The following is a 23,343-nucleotide window of genomic DNA, read 5'->3' on the forward strand; positions in this document are numbered from 1 at the left end:
GTGGGGCAGCAGAGGTGTATGAGAACACAGAGAGCGGTGGGGGTTGGCCTCTGGTCACTGGTAAATAAGTGAAGGCAGGTGCCAGAGAGTCTAGACACGGTGATTTCAGTCTTGGGTCTTTGGTATCTGATACTCAATATGGGACTTGTCTGATTGAACACTATTGCTTCTTCATTGCCCAGGCTGAAGACCTTTTAGTGCCTTCCTGTTAGATTAGTAAGAGATGAAAACAGACAGTTAAAACAGAACAAATCTAGTTTTAATATTTCCTAGTTGTCAGTAATTACCCTTGTGTTTGAAGTACCATGGGGTAGCAATCAAATTAAAGACAACTGCACCGTGGCTTTTGGGGTTTGAATTAAGCTGGTTTTAAATCTGAGTGCTTTAAAATGGAAGTGATTTTATTGTGATGAAACAATGATTTTCTATTAGGATTCGCTTATAACTTAAATTTCTCTCAGTATTTAGGATGGGGTAATAAAATTTTCAAACCAGACCTTCTTTTAAAAATCTGATTGTTTCTACAAGAGATATAGGAAGGGAATTATTTTTTTAATCCATGGCTTCTAAGCATGTCACCTGCAACCACATTTTTCAAAGGTAATTTTTATACTTCAAAGGCTAATTTGAAATAAATATTTGTTACAAGAAGTAGCTTACCTTCTTAAAGCGTTGCTTCAATGGAATATATTTTCATTCTAAAAGGTTTCATAGCAAAAGTCTGAAAATAGTAACAGATTTTGAATTATAGTATGAAACATAATATTAATCAGCAGATAATCACCCACTTTTTTTTGCTAATTTGTTTATTTTTTAATTGGCTGACAGCAAATCCGTTAACTATATATCCAGTAAATTAAGATTATTTTATCTTTGGCCTAGAGTCTTTTTATAGTATAACATTGCTAAGTGTTAATGATCTTTTACTCAGAGATTCATTAGTGACACATTTGTGGTTTGTGACCTGCCCTCTGGGGAAGACCTGATACATGCCAGTGGTTCAGCTGCACATAGCATCATTCCTGCACATAGATTACTACCACGTTGTTAGAATTGTGCATGACAGTTGGAACTGAATAGTGTTCTTAAGTTTGTTTCAAACTACTTGTTGCTAACAACCAGAATTACTGGTTTTGCCTGTGTTGACTGTGTACCCTTTTTATAGGTATCTGGAACCAACACAAAGTACTTAAAACCATAGTTTGCAGAATGGGTTCTAAAATAAAAACATGTTCACTTTACTATATACAAAACAATAATTAAAGAAAAAGAGGCTATGAATTTGAAAAAGAGCATTTGTGGGGGATACACGGAAGGGATGGGAGGGAGGAAAAGAAATAGCATAATTAATGTTATTATAATCTCAAAAACTAAAAAATGTAATAAAAATAATAATAAACCTTATTAATAGAAGTATATGGTTCTAAAAGTTATTATCCTAAAATATAATATGGAAATGTTTAGGTTATATGTCTTAGAGTGTTTTTTATATGTTATGTCTTTATTATATATACCTTGTGTAACTTATTTTTATCTTATCTTTATCTGTTATAAGCAACTGTGACTTACCAATAATGTCTTTAGTTAATATACAATAATTAAAGTTGTTGATTTCCCCATAATAGAAGAATGTTTTCTGCAGCTGGAGCAGTAGTTCAGCAGTTAAGAATAGTGACTGTTGTTCTAGAGGACCCGGGTTCAATTCCCAGCACCCACATGGCAGCTCACAACTGTCTGAAACTCCAAACTTTGACACCTTCGCTTGTCACACATACATGCAGGCATAACACCATAAAATAAATACTTAAATACACATAAAATAAACATAAACACTTTTTAAAGGATGTTTTCTGAATCATGTGAATTTGCTAACTTTCCCTTTTTTATGAAAACTGTCACTAATAACAAATCTAAATTATGGCTACTAGTGTAGAGTTCAGTCAGTAAAATGTCTGCCACACAATCATGAAGCCCTGACTTTGATTTCTAGAAAAAGAAAATGGTGAAGGTGATGGTGCGAGTATTAGGGAGGCCTGGGTGGTGCTGGTCAGCCACTTGGTGACTTCCAGATTCCAGTAAGAGACTGTGTCCCCAAAATCAAGATAGACAGCACCTGAAGAAGGATCCTCCAGCTTGTCATCTTGCGTCCGCATATGCACACACACACCCTTGGAAAGACATGCATATAAACATAAAAAATAAATAAATTGCTATTGGCATACATAGCTTTGCTTTTCTTTCTGTTTGTTGCTATTCAAACCCTCTTCATCTCTATTTGACTTTCTTTCTCATTTTGTGTCTGCACAAGCCTTAGTATCTAGTCTGCAGTTTTAGAAGTCATTCATGCATGACAGTATCTAACATCACACCTCAAAGACAAAGCTTGGGCCTCTACTCTAGCTTCCTACAAATTATCTGTACTTCATAGACTCTAACAGTAACAAACCAGAAGTACTCTTTTCCCTTTTTAGCTTCTAAGCCTTTTACTAGATGTTGGCAACATCTTCCCTGTCATTGTCAGTGCAGGATCCAGGAGTCATCTTTGATTCCTTTTTCATTAGCCCCAATGTCTAGTCAGTTAAGTCCTACTTTCATTCTCTTCCATTAGTAAATCTATAGCAATTCCTTTTTTCTGTACCAATTGCACAACATAGAGCCCAGGTAGCCCTCTATTTAGGTGGGCTTTTCCTCTACATACATGGTTTTCTATCCATCTATCTATCTACCTACCTACCTACCTACCTACCTACCTACTTACCTACTTACCTATTTATGTTTGAGTAATCCTAAATAAAATGTGACTTTAATCTCTGTACATCATAAAACACCTTCTTCTGACACCTTTTCTCAGAGACTTTTAGTAAGTTCTGTACATCCTTAGGATGAAGCCCACAGTCTTTAACACATTAATGGACCTACAGGATCTGGCCTTTGATTTCTCAGCCTTTCTCTTCTACAGCCATGCCTGGCTTCCTTCCGTTCTTCAGAATGCTTGTGTTCTTTGCTGCTTTGTTACTTTTTTATGAGCTATTTTCTTTACTTGGGCTTCTCATCTTCCGGGAAATGTTTTTAATTCCTTAGAAGTGCTGAGATGTTATTTGATATTTTCTAACATTCTCCACTCTTTGGAAATTTGTAGTTAATACTAGTCATTTAGTTATTCATTACCGATTTACTCATTTCAGTTAACTGCTAAAACCTTCCAGGTTGTAAATATGATTACCTTATTTCTAACATAATAATGTAAGAGAATACCTAATACACTCTGTTTCTGGCTTTGGTTTGGTGTTTTGAATAAAAAAAGACCCTTTTTTTTCTTTATAGTTAATGAAGATGCTCTTTGAATGTTCAGATGAACGAATTGACTTAGAGTTGATTTCTTTTTGCATTAATCTTGCTGCTAACAAGAGAAACGTTCAGCTCATCTGTGAAGGTCAGTGCACAGAGCTATACAAAGGCATATAATGAGGAATAGATAAGAAAAGAAAGAAAGAATAAAATGAAAGCATAAATTCTCTTAGTTTCTTCAGTATGTTTATGGGTCTCATAGGATATCCTTTTCTGGTGTGTGTATTCCTTGGTAATATTTTATACACAAATCAGTTTTCATTTATTTGAAAGGTAATAAAGTTTAAGAATACCAGGTTATTGTTTCTGTAGTATCTTCATAAAATGACTTAGCATTTTTTATGTCTACTAGATAGTGTTTATTTATTTAGGGAGTATATGTTCATTATTAAAATATACATATAAGCAAATAAAAACCTTAAATATTTATTCTGACCAATCAGAAATGAATATAATAATTTTGATGTAATGATTCTATAACACTTCGAATAAAATATGATTCTACTCTCTGGGCCTTATAAAATGGTCATCAAAAACTAATACTTCGAACACATTCTGTATTGTAAAATACTTTTATTAAAAAGTGGGTTAGCAAGAGGGCTTGGTGGATAAAGGAGTTTGCCACATACGCCACGTGACCTGAGGGAGAGAACTGACTGCTAAAGTTGCCCTTTGACCTCTGCATGGATGCCCATGGCATGCACAGACACACAAACATGATGTGCACATACGAAAACAAATGATAATAACAAACATTTTTAAAGTAGACTTATTTTTTAAAATAAATATAATTGAACTATGATTTTGTCATGGTCTGTTCACTCATTTCTATAGTAACTTGTTGTACTTCTTTTCAAGCATAAATGTGTTATAGAAATTATTCTTTCTCTTAACTCTTTATTCCAGTTTTGTATTCTTAGAATAAATTCCTAAAAGTATAATTTTTTTCAAGAGATTTTTGAAATTTGTGCAGCCTGATCCAAACAGAAGAAAGCATATACTGTACGAACCTGTTTAATGAAGCTGTCTATCGTAAAGGTCATCTGTGTTTGAAGAGATAAATTGTGGGGGAAAATAGATGGGGATAAGATTGCTAGGCACAGGGGACTTCTGTAGTGAACGGGAATATTCTGTGTCATTTATATGGTGTGTGGTTTGAGTTACACAGCACACGTGTGTCTGATTTGAACTCTACGCTTAAAGATTCCACGTTGTACTAGGTGCCCTCCAAACAACAAGCTGTTCGAGCTTAATGTAACTTCAGTGTTATCCAGAACTTCCCGTTTTTTTGTTTCAGGAAATGGGCTGAAGATGCTCATGAAAAGAGCTCTGAAGCTCAAGGATCCACTGCTGATGAAGATGATCAGAAACATCTCCCAGCACGATGGACCCACTAAGAATTTGTTCATTGTGAGTTGCTCCCAGCCTTCTGTGTATTAAAATAGATCTGAGACCATAGCTTAAGTTGATGCATTTTGGGAGACAACTTACTGGGCTCTCTCTTCAAACGTTTCCTTGAGACACAAATGCTTCCTCTTCTTGTGAGAACCTTCATGAGCTTAGCTCTGCAATACTGATGGATGCAGTTCCCAAAAATTAAATAAAGGTATGAGTTTAGGTCCACAATACTGATGAAAAAAAGAGGAGAGTCAGAGCTGGGATCCACTAAAGAGAACATGTGTGTCTGTGTGTCTGTCTAGCTTACCTAGACACTTACCCTGCACTGTTTGCAAGAAGAAAGAAGTTTTGTAAGAGACTCTTAGGAAGAGGAAGTGGGCAGAAGGGCAAAGTCTGAGGGTTGTGAATATTATGAGAACTTTGTGCATGTATGTGACAGTGTTATAACAAAACCCATTACATCAAACCATTAATTAAAGAATGATTTAACATAATTAGATTACCCTCTGACAACCTGAGTTCAATCCTGAGACCCATTGGGTTGAATGAACTGACACCATTGGTTGGCTTCTGACCTCTCTGCAGATGCAAGCATCTGCACGTGTGTACATACACACATATATCCAGATTAATATTTTGTATTAGTTTCATGCATTTTCTCCTGCAAGTTGTTCTCTAGTTTCCATACCGTTCCGTAGTGAGTACACATGCACACACACACAAATGTAATATGATACACAAAATAAGAACAAGGGACAAAGCCAAAAACTCTTCAGTGTTTTAGAAAGTAATTAGAGCACCCGATTTGTTCTTCTCTGCTTTTGATGGAAGTGCAGAGCAAAAGCTCAGCATGGCAGGCACACGTGAACTGCCAAGGATGTGGTCCCTGTTACCTGTGTCGCCCTTTGCATTTGTTCCCCAGGGTTCTGAAGGAGAAAGCTAAAGAGCAGAACAGTAACGAACCTAAGCTCTGACGCAGATGCTTGGGCAAGTCATTTTACACCTTGCCTCTCACTGTCTCACCTGTGAACACAGCAAAGACCTTCTCTCAGAGCCATGGTAATAATGAAGTGTTGAGAAACTCCTGAGATCAAGTGCCTGCTGAGACAAATTAACTGTCAGGATTATTCTACTTAAAATCCATTCCAGAGTTAAAGCTTTGTTCATGTGCCTGTTGTAGAACTCACATCATCAATTTGTAAATACTTCAAAAAGATGAAACAAACAAGGGGGAAAAAAAGACAAAGGAGGAATTCAGATAACCTTAGTGCTAAAATTCTCTGATCATGAACTGGCCCAAAATACAGAATCTGGACTCTCTCTCTCTTTTTTCAGAGAGAGTAAGTTACAGTAAGCAGTTACTATATACTTGGCATACTGCTGTCCTACTGTGCATTATCGTGTTGTAACTGTCTGGCTGTTCCATTCTCTCTGAAGCTTATTATTGGGCCAATTGCAAGTTCACTCAGTTAAATTGAGAACTCTGTTGGCTTTTTTTTTCTTTCAGTGGGTTGACTTGTTACATTGGATCATCTCCTAGATTTTAAACTCAATTGCAATTCTTCTGTCCCTCAGGATTATGTTGGGGACCTCGCAGCCCAGATCTCCAGTGATGAAGAGGAGGAGTTCGTAATTGAGTGTTTGGGAACTCTGGCAAATCTGACAATCCCAGATCTAGACTGGGAGCTAGTTCTGAAGGAGTACAAGCTGGTTCCGTTCCTCAAAGATAAGCTAAAGCCAGGTCTGGGGCTTTACAGCTTTGCATATGCTCTGGGTTTTAGATAGGACTGCTAACTCAGCATTGTGAGAGTCTGTTGTTCTGGGCAGCACTCTCTTCCAAAAGCTTTGGTTTGAGGACTGTTCCAAGCCTTATTTGTCCTAACCGTGATTTCTTTCTTTGTTTTTTTTAAACATTAGTTTCCCTTTCCTGCTTATTTTTCTGTTTTTAGAGTTTTACTGTCTTTTTATTAAAAGTGCCCCTCCCCCATTTGCATACAGGTTGGAGGCTCACTCACAGTTCTCTGATAATTGAAGGGAGTCCTTTATTTTCTGCTTACATTATCTTTCAGTTATATTTTCAAATACACAGTTACTCTTCTCTATTGTCTCACCAGTTCCACAGGCTGTCACCGATAAACATGAAAATTTTGGAAAAATTAAAAAAAAACAAGTTTAGAAACATGTCAGTAATTCATAGAGTCGTAGAGATGGATTTAACATCTTTCAGCATCTTTTCTGTGCACTCGGGTGTGACAGAGCAAATGTGTTTGCTCAGGACATGAGTGCAAAGCTTGCATGCCTTGCTTTTGGCAGGTGCTGCGGAGGACGACCTTGTTCTGGAAGTGGTGATAATGATCGGGACCGTATCTATGGACGACTCTTGTGCTGCACTGCTAGCTAAGTCCGGGGTGATCCCAGCACTCATTGAACTGCTGAACGGTGAGTCTCAGTTCATGCCCGTGCATAAAGGATGTTAGTTTAAGTTTTAAAATATAAAATACAGGTCTGCAGTGTTATATAATATTTGTTTTGTTTCATTAATCATAGAATTAACTAAATTACGGAATCACAAAAATTAACTAAACAAGCTACTAAATGGAATTGGATAGGATAACATGAAAGGACTTCAGGTTGCTATTAAGAATATTTTTTTTTTTTTACTTATTCTGTTTATTTCATCTTTATTTTAAAATTATATTAGCAATTTTTGCTTGAAAATGTTTTATTTTTTTTTTTTTTCAATGCAGTTTATTCAGGAACATTGAACAATCCTCGGACCCCGGGGAAAGCCAGCCCACAGCTTAAATAGCCTCTGGGTAGCCAACCCAGGCGTGCCACGGGGGCAATGCAGATAGGTCCACATACATGGAAGCAAGCCAGATCCTCGGCCTTAGCCAAATGTGGAGTTGTTCCTGACAGAGAGCACTCACCATCGGGAAGGTGGAGGGAGGAAGCATTCTGCAGCTCTCTACAGTTCCCCCTTTTTGTTTTAGACGCATCAGGCAAGAGTAGAGGTCTGATCTCTGATATTAGAAATAAATTGGGACTTTGTACAGATGTTCATTTAGGTGTCATCCACCCAAAGAGCATCGGACCCGTCCGATACCTTTTTCTCAGAGGCGGGACCTGGGGCATCAACCCGCATGCAATCAGACATGCTCTTCTCTGGGTCCAAAGCGGCTGACCCTGAGTGCAGTGCTTAGCCTCGCATCCTGAGCGTATCATTTTAGCTTTTTATGGTATCCAACCATGCTTGGGGAGAATGCCTTGCTTCAATGGCTGTAAAGGCCTGAATGATCATGGCTGCATCACACTGTTGTGAGACTCTAATCTTGCATATATACCACAGGCAAACCAAGGAGACCAACACCAGAAGGCCTGCTAACACTCCCATGCCCGCCCATTCCTTCAGATGATTCATGGCTGCAGCAATCCATGTTGATAATCCTGTGGCTAGTCCTGCGTCCACTCCGGTAGAATTTACTGTGACAATGGCCACTCTCAGCTGCTCCATCGTAGTATCGAATTCTCCAGTCCAATTACCTAAAATATAGCTCGACAATTGTTTAGACAGATTTGCAGCGCAGGAAAAATTCTCATGTTGTATGCTAGTGACACAAAGTCCAGCATACTTTCATTGACAGCCAGGTTGAGCGATTTGCCATAGGGTATCAATTTGCTCCTGCAAGAGGTCAATCCTCTGATTGAACACCATCAAGCTTCCTTTTAGTTGAGCATTAATTCCTTTATGTACAACTAAGGCATGAGCTACATTGGCTAAATGATTATTCAGGGTCTGAGCAGTCTGCCCAGTATGACTCATGGCTAATGCCCTGGTGGTAGCTCCAACAGCCGTCAATGAGATGGTAGTAACAATGGTGGCTGTAGTTCCAAGATCCCTTTTCTGTCTGAAGAGAGTCATAGCGTGAGGGGCATCAATGGGCATAGGCACCCAGTGAGGCATGCGAGTAACCAGGGCATACCTAACTTTACTAGCATTGGGGTTTAAAAAAAAGCGAGTATCATTACCACAATTACTTGGCTCTATCTGGCTAATAATGCATAAAAATGGGGGATATAGACAAACAGGTGTGGGCTTATAGGAAATATTATGAGAAGCCTTAACCCCTCGTTGGAACATCCTGCGTCAGTTCTAGAACTAGCAGTGGTGGTGTCCGAGGTCTGAGTAGGTTCAGGAGACCATTGCCCCCAGGGGCGAGACGTGCTCCATGCCAATTGACTAACTCCATGTTTTCCTCCAATTTTGAAAGTCATTTAAGGTTCTTAAATTATTTTTTTCCCTTTTTTTCTTAAATTTTTCATCAATTACACTTTATTCATTCTGCATCCCCCTATAAGCCCCTCCCTCCTCCCATCCCAATCCCACCCTCCCTCCTCCCTCTGCTTGCATGCCACTCCCCAAGTCCACTAATAGGGGAGGTTCTCCTCTCCTTTCTGTTCTTAGTCTGTCAGTTCACATCAAAAGTGGCTGTATTGTCCTGTACTGTGGCCTGGTAAGGCTGCACCCCCCCCCCCAGAGGGAGGTGATCAAAGAGCAGGCCAATCAGATTATGTCAGAGGCAGTCCCTCTTCACATTACTATGTAACCCAATTGGACTCTGAACTGCCCTGGGCTACATCTGTGCAGGGGTTCTAGGTTATCTCCATGAATAGTCCTTGGTTGGAGTATGAGTCACTGGGAAGTTCCCTATGTTCAAATTTTCTTGTTCTGTTGCTCTCCTTGTGGAGACCCTGTCCTCTCCAGCTCTTACTATTTCCCAGTTCTTACCTAAAATTCCGTTCACTCTGCCCAACAGTTGCCCATCAGGCTCAGCATCTGCTTTGATAGTCTGAAGGGCAGAGGCTTTCAGAGGCCCTCTGTGGTAGGTTCCTAGGTTGTTTCCTGTTTTCTTCTTCTTCTGATGTCCATCCTCTTTGCCTTTCTGGATGGGGATTGGACGTTTTAGTTAGGGTCCTCTCTCTTGCTTAGTTTCTTTAGATGCACAGGTTTTAGTGGGTTTGTCCTATGTTGTATGTCTATATGAGTGAGTATATACCATGTGTGTCTTTTTGCTTCTGAGACAACTCACTCAGGATGATCCTTTCCAGATCCCACCATTTACCTGCAAATTTCATGATTTCCTTATTTTTCATTGCTGAGTAATATTCCATTGTGTAGATGTACCACAATTTCTGCATCCATTCTATTATATTACTATGAAGAAATCCGCACTGATTTCATGTGGCTTCCCTCCTTTAACCAGCTCCAACAAGTAATGCTGAAGCTCTTCTTTCTGTCTGGCTTTTTCTTGGTTTCAGATAGATCCCTTCTGTTGTACAAGGGGATCTATCCTTGCTTTTTATATCTTCTAGGCAAGAACATTAACTTGGAAGCTGATTCTCAACATCATGCTTTCTTCTAGATCCACAGAATATTGAATATTGTTCTCTGAACTTGCCAGGAAATCAGTGTTCTGTATCTCCCCTCCCAACACATGTGACGATTGAACACTTGAAATGTAGTTGTCAGGACTGAGAACCTGCATTTCTTTTTTTTTTCTTTCTTTCTTTTTTTATTATTATTATTAATTACACTTTATTCATTTTGTATCCCCCCATAAGCCCCTCCCTCCTCCCTTCCTGATACCACCCTTCTTCCCCTTTCTGCATGCATGCCCCTCCCCAAGTCCACTGATAGGGGAGGTCTTCCTCTCCTTCCTTCTGATCTTAGTCTATCAGATTACATCAGGAATGGTTGCATTGTCTTCTTCTGTGGCCTGGTAAGGCTGCTCCCCCCACAGGGGGAGGTGATCAAAGAGCAGGCCAATCAGATTATGTCAGAGGCAGTCCCTCTTCCCATTACTGTGGGACCCACTTGGACTGCCATGGGCTACATCTGTGCAGGCGTTCTAGGTTATCTCCATGAATAGTCCTTGGTTGGAGTATGAGTCTCTGGGAGGTTCCCTGTGTTCAAATTTTCTTGTTCTGTTGCTCTCCTTGTGGAGACCCTGTCCTCTCCAGCTCTTACTATTTCCCACTTCTTACATAAAATTCCATTCACTCTGCCCGACAGTTGGCCTTCAGGCTCAGCATCTGCTTTGATAGTCTGCAGGGCAGAGGCTTTCAGAGGCCCTCTGTGGCAGGAGAACCTGCATTTCTAATTTAATGTAAACTGAGTTAACTACAGCAATGTGTGGGTGCAATATTAGTGGGGATCTGGAGTCTTCCCTTTAACTTTGGTGTTAAGGTATTAATTCTGAAGGGGCCAGCACTCATTTCTGTTCCTATTTTGGATAAAAATTTATTCAAAATTAACATGGTTTTATTGGGGTAACTTTCCATTTTATTGATTATTATTAATTATATTATTAATTATATAAAAATTAAAATTCCTAGGGTGAAACATCTAAAGAAAGCACAGTTCTTAGTCTCAGTCCTTCCAATGCCATTTATAAGATATAGAGACATAAATATAGATATAGATAATTTTGTGGGCATTTTTGGAGTATACTATATATAAAGAAAAATTGGCCAATTATAGGTATGTGTTCAATGAGCTGCCAGCGTAAGCATAGCCACATTGCATTACCCTTGTAGGGAAATACATGTTACTAGCACTGCAAGTACATCCGCCAATGTTCAATCATTAATGCTTCCCATTGAGTGATTTCTGTCTTTTAAACAGTCCTTCTTTTTTAGAATTGCATACATATATACAGTAAAATAAGATGATGTCTACCCCATTTTGCCCTCTGGCTTTTCCTGTGGCCCCCTCCAGACACTCTCTTTCCAACGTCATTGTTTTATTACCCTCTAAATCCAGTCAGTGCTGCCCATATGTGCATAGGTGTGGCCTGTCCACTGGAGCATGGGAAACCTAGCAGTAGCTACCTCCTCCAAACGAATGACGTGTTCTCCTCAGCAGCTGTGTACTGCCAGTAGCTACCCACTAAGAGGTGGGCTGGAGATTCCCTCCCCCTCTCCTGGGGTTTGTGCTGGCTGGATACGTGTGACTCCTAGGCAACCATAGCTGTGATGTGTGCATTGTTGCAACAGGCATGTGATGGCCAGAAGACAGTATTGCGCATCACTACTCCCATCACTTAGCGATTAGCTTTTAGCATCCTCTCCACCTCCTCTTCTGCAGGGCTACCCTGAGCCATATTGATAGTCCAGGTAATGAAGATGCTCCAGTTAGGGCTAAGCACTCGGTTTCTTTTTCTCGGACTTCAGCCAGTTCTAATGGTCTTCACTGCAGGGATAAACTTCTCTGACCAAGGCTGAGAACAATCCAGATCTATCAGCATAAGCATCAATATTTAGAAGGCTATTTGACAGCATGATCATTTAGCAGAATAACAATATCAGGTTCTACCCTAGGGCCAATTATCTCCCTAACTGTGAGGTTTTACCAGAATTACAGTACCATGCATGAAATTCCCTCCTGTGGAACAGGCTTTAAAATCAGTAAGAAAGTGCTTAGTTGCCCCATAATAGTATTGGCAGTATGTAGCAGAAAGGAACATCTTTTCCGGTATGCTGGTATTGGCGTGTGTAGGGTCTGGTGTTAGGTATGATCATGGATGCTTTGTCTCTCCCAGTAGCCTTCATGGCGCTTTTTGGCACTGTGAAAGCTAGTTAGCAGAACAGAAGTTTCCCAGTCAGTTTGAGGTTAATTCTCAGCGTTCTGAAGCCAAAAATGTATACTGTCATTAGCAGTTGATCCTTCCCCGGCAGTTACAGTAGACAACAAAGCTCAATGACAAGAGCCTGTGTTATTTAGAGACCCCAGGGTCTTTCCAGAAACTATCAGGGAGGTATCCTGTGCTTTGTACTGCAACTTTTATTTACTAACCTGACTTCTGGGAAGTCATGTTAGGGCAATTTTAATCTTTTGTGGATTTTTTTGTTTGTTTTTCTTTTTTTAATTTTTCTTTTTTTAATATTAGTTATAGTTTGTTAACTTTGTATCCCTGCTGTATCCCTCTTCCTCTTACCCTCCCAATCCCACCCTCATCTCCTCCTTTCCTCTTTCCAAGTCCACTGATAAGGAGAACCTCCTCCGCTTACATCTGATACTGGTTTATCAGGTGTCTTCAAGACTGGCTGCAAAGTCCTCTTCTGTGGCCTAGCAAGGCTGCTCCTCCCTGGGGAGGGGGGGTGTCAAAGAGCCCGCCATCGAGTTCATGTCAGAAACAGTCCGTTCCCCTTATTAGGGAACCCACTTGGATACTGAGCTACCAAGGGCTACATCTGAGCAGGGGCTTTAGGTTGCATCCATACATGGTCCTTGTTTGGAGAAACAGTCTCATAAAAGACCCCTGTGCCCAGATATATTTGGTCCTTGTGGAACTCCTGTTCTCTCCAGGTTGTATTAACTCCTCCCCCCCCCCCCTTTTTTTAGATTCCCTGCCTTCTGCCAAAGGTTTGGTTATAAGTAGCAGTGTATCAAAGCAGATATTAAGACTCATAACCAAACTTTTTGTTTTGTTTTGTTTTTTAAGTAGCATTTTAAAATTGGCTCACTAACTATTGAGTTTAAATAAAGCTTTTTCATACATCCTTAGTTTTGATCAACCTACTCATAACCTGCTTCTCTCTTCTATTTCCCAGCCCTCTTCCCTACTTCCTCCTTTAATCCCTAGTATTCAGCCTTCTTCTTCCATTGTATATGTGTTCCACTGTTCTTCCATTTATCTTTGTTGTTGTGCTATGGAATAGTAGGTTTGCATGCAGCTTTTCATCTCTCTTTCCTTTGGGTTAGCCTCCTCCCATGCCCCTCCCTGCCTCTCCACTGCAGTATTCATTTCACTACTTTGATTTCAAGTATGATGTACTGTTTCTTCTTCCTTTACATGTCCCTGCAGGACTCCTGTCGAGTTTCTGGCTTCTGCTTCTGCTGCATGTTAAAACACAGAGTTGAAGCTAGGATCTGTATCAGAGTAAACGTACTTACCTGTCTAGTCATGAGTTGTGTCACTGATAAGTTGGCTTTGCTTGGGTTTTAACTGTGTAATTAAAATCTGGCTGATTTATCCTGCTTTATATTTATAAGATCCATCTATGTTACATATAGACCTGCTCTGTCATCGCTGTATACAGTATTATATTATAAATATATCCCTATGTTTGTCCACTAATGGGATTTGTGGTATGGGGCACTGAGAATGGTAACTATTATAAAAATAGTTTCTCAAACTTTTCCTTTGGCCATTAGCATTTGTGCTCATTTCTGTTAGGTGTGTACCTAAGAGCAGAATTGCTGAGTCAGAGAGTTGCCACTATGTTTACTTTCAGTAAATGGTGCCAGTCTTTTTCCCAGTGGAGTTGTGCGAGTTTTCAGTCCAGTCACCAGTACAAGATAGTCAGAGCGTCTCTTTGTCACCCCAACTCTGCACATTGTCAGTCCATTAATTGCAGCCTCCCTACCAGAGTCTCCTTGTGGTGCTAATTTAAATTGCCCCAGTAATGAATGAAATTAAACTTTAGTTTATGGTTATTGGCCATTTAAGTCAGGCATAGCCAATAAAATGAATTACCTGTGTAAGCCTTTTACATCTTTTTTGAGCTTTTACATTTTTGCTTTGTAATTTAATATTTTAAGAAGACCATCTAATTATACAGTCAAATTTTAAGTATTCCATTTCAAAGGTGTAGTATGTATGTGTTTACTTTCATCTACCATTCTCAGAGTTTTCAGGCTAGAATTAATTAAAAGAAATGAGGTAGTTGGGGTTGAAAATGAAGGCAGAACCTGTGCTTTTGGTGTTCTGTTCAGGAAGTTGTCTCCTGTGCCAATGAGTTCAAGGCTCCTCCACACTTTTTCTTCTAACAGATTTGTGTGTCTGGTTTTATGTTGAGGTCTTTGATTCACTTGGACTTTAGTTTTGTGCAGGGTGATAAATATGGATCTATTTCCATTTTTCTACATGTAGACATCCAGTTAGACCAGCACCATTTGTTGAAGATGCTGTCTTTTTTCCATTATATTGTTTTGATATTCTTTCTCAAAAATCAACTATCCGTAGTTGTATGGGCTTTTTTCTGGGTTTTCTATTCAATTCCATTGACCCACTGTTCTGTTTCTCTGCCAGTACCATGCAGTTTTTATTACTATTACTTTGTAGTACAGCTTGAGATCAGGGATGGCGATACCTCCAAACAATCTATTGTTGTACAGGATTGTTTTAGCGATTCTGGGTTTTTTCCTTTCCATATGAAGTTGAGAATTGTTCTTTCAAGGTCTGTAAAGAATTGTGTTGGTATTTTGATGGGAATTTCATTGAATCTGTAGATTGCTTTTGGCAGAATGGCCATTTTCACTATGTAAATCCTACTGATCCATGAGCATGGAAGATCTTTCCATCTTCTGATATCTTCTTCAATGTCTTTCTTCAGAGACTTGAAGTTTTTTCCAAACAGGTCTTTTACTTGATTGGTTAGAGTCACACCAAGGTACTTTATGTTATTAGTGGCTATTGTGAAGGGCGTTGTTAAGATCAATAATCAATAAATGGTACCTCATGAAACTGAAAAGCTTCTGTAAAGCAAAGGACTCTGTCATCAGAAGAAAATGACAACCTACAGACTTGGAAAGGATCTTCACCAACCCTATATCTAACAGAGGGCTAATATCCAGAATATATAAAAAACTCAAAAAGTTAAACACTAACAAATCAAGTAATCCAATTGAAAATGGGGTAAAGAGCTAAATAGAGGAATATCGAATGGCAGAGAAACACTTAAAGAAATGCTCAGCGTCCTTAGTCATCATGGAAATGCAAATCAAAACAACCCTGAGATTTCACCTTACACCCATCAAAATGACTGAGATCAAAAACTCAAGTGACAACACATGCTGGAGAGGATGTGGAGAAAGGGGAACCCTACTCCACTACTGGTGGGAATGTAAACTTGTACAACCACTTTGGAAATCAATCTAACACTTCCTCAGACAATTGGGAATAGTGCTACCTCAAGATCCAGCCATACCACTCCTAGGCATATATCCAAAATATGCTCAAGTATACAGCAAGGACATTTGCTCAACCATGTTTGTAGCAGCTTTATTTGTAATAGCCAGAAGCTGGAAACAACCCAGATGTCCCTCAACTGAGGAATGGATGCAGAGATTGTGGTACATTTACACAGTGGAATACTACTCAGCAATTAAAAACAAGGAAATCATGAAATTTGCAGGCAAATGGTAGGAACTAGAAAAGACCATCCTGAGTGAGCCATCCCAGAAGCAGAAAGACACACCTGGTATATACTCACTTAAAAGTGGATATTAGACATATAATATAGGATAAACACACTAATATCTGTACACCTAAAGAAGCTAAGCAAGGAGGACCTGGGTGAGATTATTAATCCTCATGCAGAAAGGAAAAGGGGATGAACATCAGAAGAGGGAGAAAACAGGAAACAGGACAGGAGCCTACCACAGAGGGCTGTTGAAAGACTATCCAGCAAGGTATCAAAGAAGATGCTGAGACTCATAGCCAAACTTTAGGCAGAGTGCAGGGAATCTTATGAAAGAAGGGGGAGAAAGGAAGACCTGGAGGGGACAGAAGCTCCACAAGGAGAGCAACATATCAGAAAATTGTAGGCCCAGGGGTCTCTTCTGAGAATGATACTTCAGCCAATGACCATGCATGGAGATAACCTAGAACCCCTGCACAGATGTAGCCCATGTGGGTTCCTTTGTAATGGGAACAGAAACTATCTCTGACATGAACTCAGTGGCTGGCTCTTTTATCACCTCCCCCTGAGGGGGGAGCAGCCTTACCAGGCCACAGAGGAGGACAATGCAGCCACTCCTGATGAGATCTGATAGTCTAGGCTCAGATGGAAGGGGAGGAGGACCTCCCCTATCAGTGGACTTGGGGGAAGGGCATGAGAGGAGATGACAGAGAGAGGGTGGGTTTGGAAGGAGATGAGGGGGGGCTTCAACTAGAATACAAAGTGAATAAACTGCAATTTATTAAAAAAAAAAGAAAGAAAGAAAGTGATGGCAGAAGAGGACAATCTTGTGAAGCTGCAGGAAGTTAGAAAGTAGCCCATGTCCTAGAATGTTCTGCTGTAATTTAACTGAGAGAGCTAAGATATTTAAAGTGCATTAATAGCCAGCTGGGAGTTTGATTGTGCTTAGATATTCACTAACATGAGCTTTTACAGGGAAATAAACATATACTTTCTTAGGAACAATATAGGGAAGAGAAAGTTATTTTCAGTGTTGAAATCCCCCTAGAGCTAACCGTGTAGGAAAAGAAAATGATCGCTAGCCTGAGTAATTTAGAAAATTAGTTTAGAAAACTAGTTATGGATATCACGTGAGACAGATCAGACTGTCAGAGGCCCACAGTTCAGTTCACCTGGCTACTTAGACACTGTGTTATCCAGGAAACATGTTTCTAGCAGGTCATTAAACTGTTGCCGAGAGTTAGTAGCAAAATTGCTGTATCCATAAATTATATTTCGATCAGATTTCTTTAAGTAATTATGTTAATTACAAATTTATAATATTAAACATTTATTATTTACAATTATTAGCATAAAATATATTTATAATTAGCCTTTATAATAGCATTTTATTATAATAATTGGATTGAAACTAAATTACCTCCTCTATGCCAATATGCATAAAGTTTAACTATGTAGATATTATTCAACAAAATATTTTTATAATAGTCCACTTTCTTTTCCTGTGCTTCTGGGGATCAAACCCAGGTTGTCATGCATACTAGGCAAGTGCTTCGCCAGTGAACCACATACAACCCCAGTCGTCCAATTTCTAGTAAAGAATTTTTTTTAAATGGTTTTCCATGTGAAGCCAGCATGAGGGAGAGGAAGAAGTTAAATCAAGTGCTGTTATTTGTACGCATGTCACCATCACTCTGTTGTTTCCAAAAGTTTTCAGTTCGGTGTGTAAGTAGAGAATTCTGTCATGTAAGTTTCTGTTTCCTTTCAGCTCAGCAAGAAGATGATGAATTTGTGTGTCAGATAATTTATGTCTTCTACCAGATGGTTTTCCATCAGGCCACAAGAGATGTCATAATCAAGGAAACACGTATCCTTTCAGTGCTCAAAATACATAACCTCAATTTACAACGTAAAAACATTCATGTTGGGTGTTTTCTTTCAAATCTTGAAATGCTGGAGGAAACAGCAGACACTGAAATGAAAATAGATGGCAAGCTTTCCGTTGGGAATTACCTGAAATTAGTCTGGGATTAAAAGAAACCTGAAATCTGCAGAACCTTTATGAATGCCCCACATGCCACCAGTGTAAAACCTCAGTTCACCTAAGAGACCATAGACAAACGTGTGCACACTAAGAATAACCTAGAAAATGATGGTAGGCTGTCGATGTGGGATATGTCATGTGTGTGAGACTTGCAGTGCGTGCAGCATTCCTGCTGTCTCCAACACCCTAAGCACTTTGAAGGCTGGCCAGCAAGGAAATGGTTCCTAGCTCAATTGCCACTTAACATCTCTGTATCTTGCATCCAAAGTGTGTTTTGTCTTCATCAGTGCGGTCCTATCATCTGGTTGTTGTGTGCAACTAACAGTAATAACAAAAGCATGCATTGTTTTGAAGGCCTCAGTGGTCTCTCTCCCTGACCAATAATAAATCGGGCAGTGTCCCATACCCGGCCTTGGGGATTTTGTTTAGTAACTCAGTGCCTCTAGAAGCAATATTGTGTAGATATCCAGAGTATCACCCTTCAGATCAGTGTGAGTGTGCGTGTATTACAAAATAACATATTTCCATACAACTTAACATTTTAATTATTGCCTTTTAAAAACCAATACTTACATAAAATTTATATATTGTTCTGCTTCTATCTTTGCTTGAAATTCTTTTTGTTATTCTTTTGAAATGATATCCACTCTTAATGAGGTATTCTTATGTAGTAATGCTATATGTAAACAGAAAAGGTTGGAAAATTTAGACAGTAAAGATTGGCCAGGGATCCAGGAAGATAGCTCACAATAGAGTGCTAGTCTTGCAAGCTTGAGAACCTAAGTTCATTTCCTAGAACCCACAGAAAACAGTGGATATGATGGTGTGAGCGTGCAACGTCAGTGCTAGGAAGGAGTTAAGTGAACCTTGGGACTCACTGGCTAGCCAGCCTAGCCTGTTTGCTGAGAGAGGCCCCTGAGAGAGAAGTTGTCTTACCATCTGCCTTGAACTTCTCTGAGGAGTCTATTGTGTTTATGTTCAGTGTTCTCTTTCATGTTCTGTGTCGAACTTTTTTTGTTTCTCTGGGTTTTTTTTAAATTATGACTTACATTTGTCATATGTTTCATTATTTCCTTAAATTCTTCTGTTTTCAAATATATTATTTAAAATGACATATTATGTCTCCATTTTTTTCTTACTATAGCAACTATATGAGATTTGACTGATTCATTATTTGCTCTTACTCATTTTCATATAAAATAAGTTTACCTGCATATCATGGTCATGACAGATAAAGAAAACAATTTAGTTTTTTTTTTCTGATGTGTGTGTGTGTTTGTGTTTGTGGGTGATCTATGCTGCCATAATGATGTATATAATTTCTATATGACTAAAGAGATATAATCTCAAATTGTTTTGTGTCCTTAACCACTTTTACTCAGAAGCTCCAGCATATCTCATAGACCTGATGCATGATAAAAACAATGAAATCCGGAAAGTCTGTGATAACACATTAGATATTATCGCAGTAAGTATTTTCTCTATAAAAATTATACTGATTTTATTTTGTGAAAAAGAAGACATTGTTAACCTAACTTGAACTGTTGATGTTAACACAACTTTGTATTCTGCTAAGCTCTAGAATATTCTATGATCCAAGTTAGGTCTTTTGGCTTCATCTTTTAACCATAGGCTCTTTAAGAGGTTTGTACATGGTTACAGTTCACAGTCTGATCTCTGTGTCATCCTAGAATTATTTCTTTTTAGAAGCATGTATGACAATGCCTATAAAATGAATCAATTTTTGTTTAAAGTATTTTTTCAATTTTTGATCATTTTTGTTCTATGCATAGACTAGTTTTATAAGGTACTTGGAAATAATAGGAAATACAAAAGTTTATATGTTATTGTTGATACTGGGTTGTTTTGAAGTTTACATTAGTAGAGGGATGAGCTACATCTTAGGTTAGAAACTGACTGATCTTAAAGATTTTTTCAAAAAAGTTAGGATGCCACTATGGAGTTCTTTGTGGATTTGGGGAGCTTTAACAACCTCTTTAAACAAGTTGATAAACATTTTTTGAAAACCAATTACTTGCTTTATTGAAAATAAATTAAGTTAATATTTCTGTTAGTGATTTTATTGTGAAGTAGAAAATTAACAGCAGAATTTTTCTTGTGAATTTCCCCAATTTTATTTTAGAAATTCTTCTTATTTGATGTCAGCTGGTTTTTAGACTGGACTAAGTACTTTAGAATGATTTTGAATTAAATTGATACAATGTTGTTTTAGCTTTGATCTAAGTCAGAATAGAGACTATAAATATGTATATATATATATATATATATATATACACACACACACACACATTTATACAGACATATATGTGAACTCTTTACCAATATATCATAGCTTGATAGGAATGGCTATGGAACTTATAAACATAAAATATTTTGTGTATTTAATGCTATATATACAATTTTAAAATATATCACAATGTAATTGCATATAAAATATGTGCTGTAAGAAGAAGGGACATCGCAAAGCTCCACATGTGTGCATCTTTGTAAACAGTGAGGTCAGCAGTGAGCTGCCAGTGTCGTACGTGACCTGAACGTGCTGCAGTTGCCACTACTGAGAAAAGGAAGATATGTTTAGATCAGCACAGTAGGTGTTTCATTTTAATGTAAATGAATGGTAACTCTAAAACCTCAATGTAAAAATAACTGGCACAAAACATGAAAGTGTTACAGGGTAAAATATTTTATTCCAGTTAAATACACAATCTGAGTTCACCTTCCTTGTATTTTACTTCATACACAACTCCTTTCTAGACACTGCAGCCTCCCTACTTTTCTGCAGCCACAGATTACTGATTTTATCTTAGGCTCTATATTTTACCTTATTCCCTCACTTCCTCTAGCATCCTTTCAACATCCTCTAACATTCCCTCAACTTCCTCTAACATCCTTTATGTGAATTTTGACTTCTGCTTCCACTAATGTATTAAAATGATATTCAGGGACTGGCTGTTTGATCGCCTCCCCATGGGGGGTTCAGCCTTGCCAGGCCACAGAGAAAGATGATGCAGCCAGCCTTGATAAGACCTGATAGGCTAGGTCAGATGGAAGGGAAAGAGGTCCTCCCCTATCAGTGGACTAGGGGAGGGGCATAGGGGGAGACAAAAGAGGGAGGTGGGACTGCGAGGAGATGAGGGAGGGGACTGCAAAGGAGGATACAAAGTGAATAAATTGTAATAAATAAATATATAAATACAATTAATATTTTTTAAAAAAGATACTCATTAAAACAAAGCAAAACAAACAAAAAGGCATTCATTTCCCTAAGTCCAGTGAGCTTTTTCAGCCTTCATTTTACTTTGTTGATCCCTTCCTCCCTGAAGAGACTTATAACTTATAGTCAGCATTAACCTGTAAAGCCACAGAGAAAACAGTGTTAATTATGGTAAAGAGCTTTCCTGTCGTGAAAATTTCAAAGAATGTGTAACATTAAGCTGTGATACAGCAGTGTGGTGTGTTTATGTGGCTCCCTGCAGTGCATAGTCAGATCACTTCCAAGTTAGTCTAAAAGGACAATCCAAACAAGTCTTGAAAGACTTAGTTCACTTGATCTCTCTATAAATCTCTGTATTGGGTAATAGTGCAAAATCATTATTTGATACGATGCCATATGATAGTTGTTTGTTTACACTGGAAAATGTGTATCTGAATAACTTACTTTTTAAATAGACTTATTTAATATTCACATGTGGTTGATTAATGTAATTTGGAAGCCCAACTGTGCTGTTCAACTGGCTCATTTCCAGGTTGTGTTTCTTCAAAGTGAAATCCAGCAGAGCCAATGGAGGCACCAGGGTATGGAGACAGACTCTGTTCTACTGAAAACATAGTTGTTTTACCTTTCTGCTATTAAACTGTAAAGTCCAACTTTAGCTAGACAGTAGAGAATTATAACAGACTCTAAAAACATGATTCTCCTTGCTTGGGTAGAAGCTCTGATCATAATTCAATCTTTGACTTTTAGAAAATGGCAATTTGATGTATATATCTATAATACAGCTGATTTAAAAAAAAACAGATATGCTAAATAATCTCAGTGAACCATTTAAGATTTTGGCCTCTTGATTTGCAGCAACAGCTCTGATTTTTAGAGATTGCTTTACGGACTAGAGCCAAATTAACACATGGTATATTTTACACTTAACTTGAACAAGCACTCAAACCTAGCTGAGGGGAACAAGACAGGAACCTAGCACAGAGGGCCTCTAAAGACTCTACCCAACAGGGTATAAAAGCAGATGCTGAGACTCATAGCCAAACTTTGGGCAGAGTGCAGAGAATCTTATGAAAGAAGGGGGAGATAGGAAGACCTGGAGGGGACAGGAGCTCCACAAGGAGAGCAACATATCAGAAAATTCTAGGCCCAGGGGTCTTTTCTGAGACTGATATTCCAACCAAGGACCATGCATGGAGATAACTAGAATCCCTGCACAGATGTAGCCCATGGCAGCTCAGTCTCCAAGTGGGTTCTCTAGTAAGGAGAACAGGGACTATCTCTGACATGAACTCAGTGGCTGGCTATTTGATCACCTTCCCTTGAGGCGGGGCAGCCTTATAAGGCCACAGAGGAGGACAGTGCAGCCACTCCTGATGAGACCTAATAGGCTAGGGTCAGATGGAAAGGGAAGAGGACCTCCCCTATCAGCGGACTGGAGAATGGACATGGGAGGAGAAGAGGAAGGGAAGTTGAGATTGAAAGGGGACAAGGGAGGGGGCTACAGCTGGGATACAAAGTGAATAAATTGTAATAAATAAAAAAAATTTTAAAGAAATGTATTCAATGACAGACTCTAACTGAGATATGAAGAAGCCAAAGCAGGAACTGAAGCAGAAAGAAAAAAAAACATATATTAAAAACATAAAAAAAAAAACATGAAGTTGGGGGCAAGAGAAATTGAAGTAGATTTGAAAGTAGTTAAGGGGAGGAGATTGGGGATGATTATGATCAAAATATTTTCTATGAAATTATCAAGAAAGTTAATAAAAATCTTTTTTAAAGTAAAAAAACCTAGCTCAGAAATTTTTACGTAAATTATTTGGACCAACCTTTCCCTCTTTTCGGAGAGCTAAATATCTGTTGTTTTTTCATTTTGATTTTAAGTGACATGAGAAGATAGCCTGCTTATTGTTTTGAATTAATTATTATTCCAAGTACGTATTTTAGACAAATATATTACTGCTCATAGTTAATATCTAAAGTCCCATAGACTGGATGAATTTGGAATTTAAAAAAAATTTTTCATGCTATGACAATTTACAACATAGGACAATTAATTGAAAAGCTTTAAAGTTAAAGTACATTTAAATAGTAAAAAAGAAATTTCCTT

At 38.6% G+C, this 23,343-nt stretch overlaps 1 protein-coding gene across 2 annotated transcripts in view; it reads left to right on the forward strand.

Annotated features, from left to right (window-relative positions):
- Positions 1-23,343, forward strand: part of Kifap3 (kinesin associated protein 3) — a 139,248-nt gene that overhangs the window by 65,227 nt on the left and 50,678 nt on the right. For both annotated transcript variants that reach the window (XM_021639423.2, XM_021639424.2), the window contains exons 12-17: positions 3,325-3,433; positions 4,646-4,758; positions 6,322-6,487; positions 7,060-7,185; positions 17,720-17,818; positions 19,378-19,463. In XM_021639423.2, coding sequence (XP_021495098.1) covers positions 3,325-3,433; positions 4,646-4,758; positions 6,322-6,487; positions 7,060-7,185; positions 17,720-17,818; positions 19,378-19,463 — 699 coding nt within the window. The remainder of the gene's footprint in view (positions 1-3,324; positions 3,434-4,645; positions 4,759-6,321; positions 6,488-7,059; positions 7,186-17,719; positions 17,819-19,377; positions 19,464-23,343) is intronic.

This window comes from Meriones unguiculatus, chromosome 11, assembly GCF_030254825.1.
Source record: "Meriones unguiculatus strain TT.TT164.6M chromosome 11, Bangor_MerUng_6.1, whole genome shotgun sequence".
In the NCBI taxonomy this organism is placed as follows: Eukaryota; Metazoa; Chordata; class Mammalia; order Rodentia; family Muridae; genus Meriones; species Meriones unguiculatus.